This window comes from Aptenodytes forsteri, unplaced genomic scaffold (assembly GCF_000699145.1).
Source record: "Aptenodytes forsteri isolate BGI_AS27 unplaced genomic scaffold, ASM69914v1 Scaffold53, whole genome shotgun sequence".
In the NCBI taxonomy this organism is placed as follows: Eukaryota; Metazoa; Chordata; class Aves; order Sphenisciformes; family Spheniscidae; genus Aptenodytes; species Aptenodytes forsteri.
In genome coordinates this window covers 10,830,230-10,841,516 of record NW_008795909.1, presented here as the reverse complement: position 1 = coordinate 10,841,516, position 11,287 = coordinate 10,830,230, and the positions used below count along the sequence as shown (strand labels likewise).

General features: G+C 42.3%; 1 protein-coding gene across 1 annotated transcript in view; it reads left to right on the top strand.

The window, feature by feature from the left end:
• Positions 1-1,839: 1,839 nt before the first annotated feature.
• The window catches only part of CHCHD6 (coiled-coil-helix-coiled-coil-helix domain containing 6), a 109,229-nt gene continuing 99,781 nt past the window's right edge, over positions 1,840-11,287 (top strand). The window contains 4 exon segments of the mRNA XM_019473428.1: positions 1,840-1,905; positions 2,243-2,375; positions 3,613-3,682; positions 5,883-6,027. Of these exon segments, the coding sequence (XP_019328973.1) occupies positions 1,855-1,905; positions 2,243-2,375; positions 3,613-3,682; positions 5,883-6,027 (399 nt within the window). The 5' untranslated portion in view covers positions 1,840-1,854.

Genomic DNA, 11,287 nt, shown 5'->3' with positions numbered 1-11,287 from the left:
AGGCTGCGGGGGACGGAGGTGCTGGAGGCCGGGGGTGGAGGGCAGGGACCTGGGCTGAGGAAGGCCCTGCTGGGGTGGCGTTGCTGGTGGAGCTCGGGCAGGGAGGTCAGGGGATGTGCTACAGGGCTGGAAGGGGTGAGCGAGGAAAACCAGCAAGGAAGAGGGGAGGAAAAGCTGGAAGGCCGAAGGAGTAGGGGGTTGGAGAGGCGATGGGGTGACTGGAGAGTGGTGGGAAAGAGGGCTGAGTGCCTGAGCATGGCTTTTCTTGAGCGGTGATATACCAGCCCTTTATCTCCCCTTCCGAACCCTGCTCTCGCCCATCCTCACTGCTTAATGACCCCATCTTGCCCCTGCCTTGTGCTTTGCAAGCAGTTTGATGCCAAAGACACTGCCTGGCTCTGTGTGTCCAAGAGGAGACGCCTCTGCCCTTATTAATAGTACCAAGAGCCTTGGCAAAGCACCGCTGTCTGAACATGCAGGTTGTGGGGATTAGTGAGGATTAGGGGTGTTTCTAGGAGGGGCAGCGGGGAGCTGCTTCTTGAACTTTGATTGAACATCTACATATATATGTTGTGAAAACAAGCCCTGGAGAGTGGTAGTGGTATCATTAAGGAACATTTTTTTCCCCATCAAGATTTCTCTCCTGATTTTTCATTGGTTATTTAAGTTTTTTTTTTTATTACTACCATCATTTTCATTGCTGTTGCTTCTTCATACTTTTATCTGGTTTTCCCTTAAGATTCATCTGAAATAAGCTTGCAGAGTGAGTTTTGCTGTGGTTACTTATTTTTTATCCCATTTTGACTAATTTGACAAAAGTTAACTAAGATTGTGCCGATCTCCTTTTTAAAGTGTTTGACAGAGGTAAAGTCGTTCTTGCCTGATTTCTCTTTACAGGATATAGGTGGAGGCCTCTTGAGGGCTCACCCTCACCTGCCATAGATGCAATTTGTTTGATGCTCCAATTTAGTTAGCTGCTCCATCAGCTAGATGCTGATGGAACAAATGTGGGTTCATTGTTACTGGTCTGTTTATGACATCCAGGAGCTCAAGATGAAGATGCCCTATGTAGCTTACAACAGCTGATTAGGTTAAATGAGCTGTGGTCTTTTTAGGCCTTTCTGTTTGACTTCCTGAAGTAAAAGTTTCTCTTTACCTTTTTTTTTTTTTAGTTGGTTTGTTTTGTGAAACAAAATATTCGTTCCCCATTCTTAGTACCAAAGAAGTTATTGAGCAACCTGGTCTAGTGGAAGGTGTCCCTGCCCGTGGCAGGGGGGTTGGAACTAGGTGATCTTTAAGGACCCTTCCAACCCAAACCATTCTATGATTTGCATTTTGCAGCTACATATATAAAAGTAGTTCCGTTGAGCCTGCTCTTAACTAAGTCTGGCTTTTTACAGGTTTGTGTTTTTAAAAACCAGTTCCCACGAACAGGAGTTTGGCATGATAAGGATGTATAACGTATATGTTAAAAACACTGTTAAATTGGGTAGCAGTGGCACAGCTGAAAATCATCTTCTTCAGTGACTGATGTAGGTGGGGAAACGGCCTCATTTCGTTTTGTTCTGGAGCCAGAACAGTCAGCACAGAATGTTGACCTTGGGAAGAGGAAGGGGTCAATTTTACCAGTGCTGTGAGAAGCCCCTTGGACTGAATTGCCAGAAAAATTCAAGTTAACTTTTCTTTCTTTTCCATGGGTTTGGACCCAAGTAAGGAAGTGAGAATGAAGTTGAGACTGCAAAACTGTTTGCAGCCTCATGTGAATGGGAGAGCTGTGCAGCTGTTCTCTGCCGTATGATTTGCAGTACTTCTGCCATGCTGAGCTGGGTTAGCAAGCATGGGGAAAGAAGAAAGATGGATGGACGGACTTACAGCCTGCTGCCTGTTCCTTTCCTTCTGCTTCTGGTAAATGTGTCCCTACTCAAGGGGTTGGCTTGTTTAGCAGTGCTCTCCGCCTTTGTTAGTATTTGTGGAAGATTCATTCTTGCTGTCCAGTGAAGCCTTTAGGGTCAGTAGATAGGAAGTTTTATCACTTACTGATAGGGTATGTTTTTTTTTAAATGTGAAGTCAACATACAGATGTTGACCACCTGGATTTGAAGGACCGTGGCATTGAAATGAGGTAACTGGCAATACTTTTGCAGTAGCATGGAAACTAACAAATGGGGAGCTTTTTATTCTGAAATACATATGCATTAAGAGTTGACTTGGTTAATTTCTTTCCCATGTATGTATGTTTCAGCTCTCTGAAGATGTAGTGAACCGAATGAAAGAATCTCCTCAAAGTAAAAGGGACAACCAAAGATCGCCCTGTTCATCCAATGGCACAGCTCCATCTTCACCAGCTGCAGAAGGGAAACCCAAATCTCCTACAGGTACTGTCAGTCCCTCTCAGGTCTACTGACTCTTTTGACACACATCTCAGTAGCGCTGCCACAGGATGTTACGTAGTATGCCTACATCTTTTTGAGACTACCTTGTTGTGAGAGGAGCTCTTTGATTAGCCTGTAACACTTTCATGTGTGTAGATATCAGCATAATTGAATACCTTGGATGTTACGGTCCTGTGACATCCTCTTTATGTTTCTGAAAGGTAGCCGTGTCACCTGGCAGTTGGAGAAGTTGAGAAGTTACGGTTCTAGTTCTGTTGCTGTGTGACCTTAAGTAAGACAACTTGTTTTTCTAGATCCTTTCCTTCTCCATCTTTGGAATACCACTCTTCCCAGATACTTTAATGAACTTGTATCACTTTGTAAACGTTTCTAGGATTTCAGATGAACGTGCAAGAGGCAAGGCAGAAATTTTTTATTTTATCTTTCATTCCTGGGAAGCTAACTTGTTGTCTCCTTTCCGTGCACGGGGAATATATTGTGGATGGGTGGGGGAAATACTGCTTTTTGTTCTTTGGAAATAAGCTTATAGGGGAGGATAGACTGGCTAAGCACAGCTTGCCAAGTGGATGGTGAAAACTTGGTTTCTGAACTTACCTTTCTTTACAGGCCAGAAAACTATTTGGTTTCTCTTGGTTCTCAAATATACTTTGTTGATATATGTTATCAGTGTGGATTTGTTTAAGGCATCCAGACTAACATGAAGGTAGGGAACCAGGCCTTTGCTGTAAAAGATTTGTTTGCTGTTAGCCTACATCTTTCCTGAAAGTGGATTCAGCCTTATGGATGGCCTAAACTCCATCAAATAATTTCTTCTCCATTTGTGGGATCCCTTGTAATTACCAGGAAAACCAGGATTGGAGATCAATGGGAAGACTTAATGGAACTACAGGAAGGAAATGGAAAGTAGGACTAAAACCATGCTTATGTTTCAGTATAAACCAGGGGTTTGAGGTGTTAACATCCTTACCTAGAAGTTTCTGTAGCTTGCCTTGTTCAGTGTGCCTTGTTGAAGACGATGCTGTCAGTGTCTCTTTGTTTCATGAATTCAAGCTCCATCCATCAAATTTAAATTTTCTTGGGACTTTTCTAGGTGTATTGTTCTCTTTCTCTTGATGAGCTAACACATATGAAATACTCTCCTCTTTTCAAATAACTTATAATGTGGTGAAGGACTGTGTTTGGTATTATAGTTCTCACAGGTTTCTGTTCTTCTTTCTAGGAATCCAGCCACCAGTGGCAAGTGACTCTGGTCAGAAGTCTTCTGCTGGAGAGCAGGAACTGTACAGAAGGTGAGGTGAAGTTCTGGAAAGACAGTAGTTTAGCTCCTTTTGGACTATATTTATGTGTGTATGTATGTTTTACTTCAGTCTGAGTGCAATGACTGTGTTTTAATGCCTGAGAATCCCCTTTGAAGCCTCGTTAAGGGCCATGGAACACGCTTTTTTTTTTTTTAGGGAAGCCTGTCCCTTAGCCAAAAATAGCAGTCAGGGGAGCTGTGGGCAATTGGAGTGGTGTTTGGAGAAACAGGGAGGACCAATGTAAAGAGCTGGTAACTACAGAAAACTTGTGTGGTGTGCATTGCAAGACCAATAGAGCATAACCTTGAGTATGGTTGCCTTTTCTGGGACAAGTGAAGGAGTCTGTGTCTGATACTTCCCTTAGGGATTTTGGAATCTCAAACACAGTGATGGGTTTAATTCAGTTTATACCTAAAATAATCAGATCCGTGTTATGTATCTGATTCCATTCCTCCTCCTTTTCCTCAACTGGACATAATGCCTGTCAGCCAGTATAGAGTGCCATGAATTTTTCATCCAAGGGTATTTTAATTTATTAAGATAGAAATACTTGTGAAGATGGGGTAAGGGTGAGAAAAAAATCATAGAAGAAAACTGTCCTCTTGTCTTTGTCAGAACCACAGCAGTCTCCTCCTAGTTCTCAGCATTGCAAGGCAGTGAGAACTTAATTCTGTGTAACTCAGTAGCTTTCTGTTATAAAACTGCTGGCCTGATCTGTCTGTGCGTTCTTAAAGATGCTGTAAAGATCGGTCTTTTCCTGTTAACAATGAAAAGCAATCTCTGTGTGTGGTATTTTTTTTAGTGTTACAACTGACTGGCCAAACCTGTTGAAACAAAACCCTGTTGCATCAATCACACTGTCTTTAGGAAAGTCAGAGATGCAACCAAGGAAGTCTCTGGAAAGCTGGTTCACTTTCCTGGGGAATGTGGAATTGAAATTGTTGGCAGTTTTCAGTGCTGAGCTACTGAACTGCATCCCAAATACCTGATCTGGGAAAAGAGAGGTAGAGGCAGAAATGCAGCGGAAAGGTAAGCAGGGAAGACAAGAAAGGGAGGAGCAGCTTGTATGCATGTGGCTCAACTGTGGAGCCAGAACCAGACCTGGATGGGCTGAAATGCACCCTGAGGAAGCTTGTGGATGACACCAAATTGAGGGAGTGGTCACTGCTCTGTGGAGGGCAACGTTGCCACTCAGAGGGACCTTGGCAAGCTAGAGGCACGGGAGAAGAGAAGCTGAGGGAACTGCATTGGCCTAGCCTGGAGAAGAGGGGGGATCTAACTGTTGTTTTCAACTTCCTAAAATAGTAAAATAGAGACAGTGCCAGACTGTTCTCAGAGGTGTACACTGAAAGGACAAGAGGCAAGGGACACAAATCACAGCAAGTAAATTGGGGGGCGGGGAGGGTGGCAGAAAACCCCAGTCAGCGAGCACAGTGAAGCACTGGAACAGGTTGCGCAGGAAGGATATAGAATCTCCACCGTTGGAGATCATCGGAGGTTGACTGGAGAAGGCCCTGAGCGACCTGATCTAACCTTGAAGTTAGTTCTATTCCAGCCTCCTGCTCAAAACAGATGACCTTCAAGGTCCCATCTAACCTAATTTATTCCGTGATTCACTTCATGTTAATCTCTCTTTGCTTGCATGTGGGATTTCCAGGGCTGGAATTGGACAGAATTTCCTTCATGGCAATCTGAGGTTCAGGTGTCCAGGCTATGGACCTGACAAGGCTGCTTCTCTCAGTGCTGTTGCTGCATGCATTTTATGTGATTTTCTTTCCCTTGTAGAGCAGAAGAGCAGCATTTTCAGATAGGCTAACTCCTTTTATTGTTGTACATCCCTTGATCTTTTCCAAAGCAGTGTCTATTTATCTAGCTAACTACTTTCTGTTCTCACTGTTTTCAGGTGATAATTAAGTACTTAATAGAGCTAAATATAACAAGTATAAGCTTATATGGTACTAAGTCTACTGTTGTTGCCAGAGCTGTACCTCACTGAAGCTGCAGGTCATGTTTAAAGTTTGTTGGACTTTTGAATTCCTGCTGATAATGGAGGGGCTGTGAGCAGACTTTGTGTCAAATAGATTATGGATTTGTTTTGGCTCTAGGCAGGGATAGTCCATGCTAAGCCATGACCCTGTTGCCAGAAGTCTGCTGATCACCTTCTCTCTGTTTGCCTTTGGCGCTCATACAGGTATGAGCAAGAACAGGCACTGGTCCAAGAGGAGTTGCTCCGGCTGGCCAAAAGAGAAAGGGAAGCAGCCAGCGAGGCCTTGAATACCGCCCTTCAGCGGGAGAGGAACAACACTAATGAAGAGAGGCAGAGAGTGGCCCAGCTGGTGAGTAACAAAAAACTCCAGTATGTTTCCGTACAGGACAGGCTAAAATCTCTCTGCTTGTGGGGATTCATTAAATGTCGCTTGTGTGATGAGCTTAGAAAGTTTAATTTAGGTTGAAGCACTCATCACCTCCCAATTCATCACTTAAGTTTGGCTTACAGTGTAGCTGGCAAGCTACACTTGCAGCATGTCGTGTGGTGATGCTAAGGCCAAGCTTTCAAGGAAAGGCATAAGCAATGACTGTGCTGGGGACAGCTTTACCTGTGGCAGGTCAGTGTGGTGTGTGTATATGGGGTCGTTGTCTGAGCTAGAGAGAACTCTTTTAAACTAGCAAGTGTATGAAATGAATGTTTCAATATATACAGGATCAGATTCTGCTGAACCTGATATATCCTGAAACTTTGCTCGGTTTTTCTAGAGTATAGTTGTGCAAATACCCAAATTAATAAAAAGTAATAATGAGTTCTGTTCTTGTTTAAGTCTTTTATGATGTTGGTAACAGAAGAACTGTTATAAAACTGTCAGGTATTGTAACATTTTGAAGAAGGCTTAAGATGGATTTTTAGGGACCAGGAAGCATAAACCCCTTTTGTACACACCACTGACCTCCAAACCAATCTGTTCTTGCCCAGTAGGTGTACTTATTTTTGGGGACTTCTTGCTGCAGCCTTTACTATTAGTCAGGCACCTTGGTGTTGCTGAGATAACCCGTTGGGTTATTGTCATACCAGTGCTGAGAAGGGCAGTGATGGAGGCAGAAGTACAGTGAGATGAGACTGAGTAGAGCAAAAGGTTTATATCGCTACAGTAGATTGGGGTTGTCATTGGTGCTTAATACTCACATGATACTATTTTACATTGTTTTCTTCTAAATACTAGCATTACTATGGCAATGGTGTACTGCCTGTAAACAATGCAGAGTCTTACTGGAACTGCCACTTTTTCCTGACCTGCAGGGGTATGAGGTGTCAGGGTGTGACAGTGAGGTGGGACTATGCTTGCTACAGTGAGCTCGAATTGCTTGTTCATTTAGACTGTGATGTTGAAACTGTTTATTGAGAGAACTAGACTAAGAGTAATTCTCCTTGCCTGGTACATACTGAAAGGATGGTTTAGGGAGAGGACAGACTTGAGTAATGATGGTCTTTATTGTGTTTCTTCCATCCTACCGATCTGTTGCACTTGATTTAGCTGAAGAACCTTTCTATCAGCATGTTTTTTCCATATGTTGAATGCTAATAGGCATGGCTTACCCAGGCATGTGACTTGGCTGTGAAGCATTTTGAGGTTATAATATGAAGGTATTTTAGGGGGCTGAATAAGTGAAATTTATATAAGAATGGCCATAGTGGTTCAGACAGAAGGTCCTTCTAGCTATAGCCCATCTCTGATAGTGATCAGCTAGTAGTCTGGCTCAGAAGTAGAGCCCTGCCATCCTGCAGTGAGGTGCAGAGTAATCCTGGAGAAATGTGACTAGCAGAGCCAGGCAATATTTGTGAAGAGCGACTAGCAGATGTAAGCAGCTGCTTACGGAGAGCAAGAGAACAGAGCAGGTGTATAGCAGTATTTCCCACCTGTATACTCTTGCAACTTCTGCCATTCTAGGGCTTAGAGGCTTCTTCCACAAGAGGTATTTTCACCTTGGTGGTTAACAGTCCTTGATGAAAAATTGTCTTCCATGAATATGTCCGCTTGTGTTTTTGGACCCATTTGCGCTTTTTGACTCCATGGTAACATTTGCATGTGGTTGGGTTGGTAGGTCTCTGAGATTGCTCTCCTGGCTATAGCTTGTGAATGGCAGCTGTGTCGTAGGAAATTTCCTCTTGGCAGATTGTACCATAACCATGGGAAGTTGCATGATTGCTGAGCTTTAGAATAGTGATGCCTGAGGCAGGTGACTGCCGTTCCTCTGCATAGGACATCTGGGTCAGCAGATGCGGTATTAACTCTTTCCACTAGAAAGAATATTCTCTTTATGAATGCAATTAACGGACTTCTGTAAAGAGGGTGGGGAAGAAGCTAGTGGATTTATTGTCCAATCTAAAGATGTGGTCTGGTTCAGAAGTAGAGCCCTGCCCTCCTGCAGTGAGGTGCAGAGTAATCCTGGAGAAGCGTGACTAGCAGAGCCAGGCAATATTTGTGAAGAGTGACTAGCAGAGTCAGGCAATATGTGTGAAGAGGGCACCTCTAAAATGAGTTGGGACCTGACCTCTAACATACAAAAGCTGTTCTGTTATCTGAATTAGCTTTTAATCCTGCAATGTCACATACTTGATGCTCTACAAAAATCTGATCAGGCTCTCCTTGTGTAAGCCATAAAAGATAAATAGTGACCATGGAGTGTTAGCCCAGAATGTGGTGCAAGAAAGAGAAACTGTTAAATTTCATTGCTCTTTAACTATCTCTTGATCAGTCATAAATTTAAGATCCTTAAAGATGGAATAGTCTAGCCTGTCCTTGCAAAGATGAGGTCAAAGCTATTGTCTATTGGTTTCTAGGTGTCTTCCTAAGCAGGAACTGTTTTTGCCAGCCTTTTAAATTATTGGGAGCCTTATCAGACTTGCTTTATCTCAGCTACAGTTTCCTTTTGGGCATGGTTACCTTACTGTATTGTCTCAATCCTACTCAAATCATATCTGTCCTTTGTGTTCCAGTATTGTTTTCTTCCTTTATTTGGAATAGGGCTTGAATATTTCTTTCTCACTCTTCTGCTTTTTAGCCCTAGCATATGAGGCAAATAATGGGTGTGAGCTGCTCTTTTACCTCTTCTGTGTCAGTCTTCTCTTTCAGGTAGAAGATAGTAGCGGAACTCTAGATACGTAGTGGTAGTCCAGATGCAGATGGCACTGGAAATTATCTGCTTAAATTTGTAAGGGAACAACTTTCAGGGTTTCTGTTGTTGTGATCTACTAGTGAAGCCAGAGGAAAAAAGGGGCAACTCCCATGAAAGAAATAACAAAAGAATAATTTGCTTCTAGCAGCACTTAATTTAGTAAAAATTGCAAATCATGTCATGTATAATTAGGAAGGTTGGTTTTTTTTTAATATTTGCAGTAAGATCTTGAGCTGCCCTGTGCCCTTAACATATCAATAGTTTTGGGGTTAATAGCTTTCTCTTGTACAGTTATCTCCAGTAGTGCTGCAATATCTCCTTTAACCTTACCACTTGTAGACCATAAATCTAAATACGATAGCTGTATTTTGAAATGATTTCATTTTTATTGTGCTGAACGTTGCTTGTCATTTAATCTGTTCTTTATAATTTTCATTCACTGACTTTTATTATTGGCAGTATTGCTATGAAGCACTTCAGTCTTATTATATAATGCACGTTCCTGAAGAGAGCGTGGACTACGACTAGCTTTTGATAAGGAACTTGCTGTCAGCTTCTGGGGCCAGTTACTTCATCATTTATGGGGTAGGGTGCAGATTAAAACTTATTGTTGTTTTGGGTTTGGTGTTTTTTTTTCCTTGAAGTGGTACACTGGTTACAAGAGGGATTTAGAGTTATGTACCTGGGTCCTGTTCTACATTTTTGTCTTGATCTTCCTTTTTTTTTTAATGACTTTGAACAAGGTACTTAGCTTCTAGATACCTTAGGTTTTGAGTAAAACTCCTTAAGGTTTTAGTTTAAGAAGCAAAACAGCTCTGTAAGTAGAAACACTGCAGCACTCACTTCCCTCTTTGAGTGAATATGGCTTTTGATTAACTGTGTGGGAGTGGCTCAGATAGAAATAGTCTGCTAAGCTGCTGCAGAAGAACTCTCACCAATTTGTATTTGAGATAAAATGTTTTGTTTGTTTGTACAGCGCTGCAGGATCGTGGTGCTGACTGGACTCTCTGAATAATTTAACGGTGTGGGTACTTACAATACAACAAGGATTATATGTACAGTACTTCACAGCAGGGCCTAGGGTGTTTAACTAATGCTTGTAGCATGCCTTAAGTCTCATGTGAAATATCCAAGAATTAATACAGCTATCTTTAAATCCTTTTTTATTTCTAGCATGAAGAGCTTCCGAAGTTGTCATAGTCAAGTTATTTAATTGCTTCACTGTGCTGTGAATAGTCTCACCTTTCCCCTATACCAGGAATCTTCCCTTTTTAATTTCCAAAGAATCAAAACCTCTTCTCTCAACTTCTCAGTTCTTTTGGCTTTCTTTTTTTCTCCTTCTTACCAACAAAAGAAACTTTGCAAGCAAAGCTGCTCTTTTTTCTGCTTTCTGCTTTTGTAATCTCCTAAGGCTGTGCAGCATGTGCAGCATATGCATCATGAGCCTCTTGGAGCCAGTGACTCCCCGCCTGATGGTTTTCACTGAAACCTTTGAAACAAATCAATGTGGAATGGAGCTGGAGAAAAGCAGAAGCTGGGGGGGGGGAATAAACGCGATTAAGCAAAGACATCTCATTACCACTCTAGAAAGGGAGGATTATAACTTATAAAATAGGAGGATCTCATTTAGGGGCCATGTGCGCCTGTGTTATCAGGACAGAGGGAGAGCAAATAGAATAAATGAAATTAATACTTTGAAAAGAAGCATTACCCGGATTTGAGAATTGAACTAATATGATTTGTGCAAAGCCCTAAAGTTCTTATCTCCCCATTTAATACCCCTAGGATAATGGCTTTGTCAGAGTTATTGACCAAAAGTCGTCTTCCTTCCCACTTTGAAAGAATGAATTCAGAAATGGGGTAATGGTAGGACAAACTTTGCACCATAATTATCTTTTTCAGACAAGACTGACAGGCATTTGTTGCTGCGTGCAAACAGACTGGACATAGAATTCCTAAATTGCTGGGAAAGTGTTTGTCCAGCTGTTGATGACGGACAGCTTACCATTCCCAGTGTTCCTAGTCGCACCTTGCTCACTGGCTTGCTGGATGGCAACCTTTGCTTTCTGGTGGCTCCAGCATTGCACCGTTGTGATTAGTGTGGCCCAGAATATTAGTGTGGGAAGAAATATGAGGATTTAAGGTTTGTCCCATCTCTGGTTGCTCCAGTAGCTGATTATAATTTTTGGTCATAGGGTGTCGGATTCTTTTAAGATGATCTCTTGCCCAGAAATAATCTCTTTGCTCTTCAGAGCCTCCATCTCCTCTTGCTGATTCAGGAGAAGGGCTGAAGGAAGAATGCATGACTGGGTGTCCTAGTTTCGGTTGGGATAGAGTTAATTTTCTTCCTAGTAGCTGGTACAGTGCTGTGTTTTGGATTTAATATGAGAATAATGTTGATAACACACCTATGTTTTAGTTGTCGCT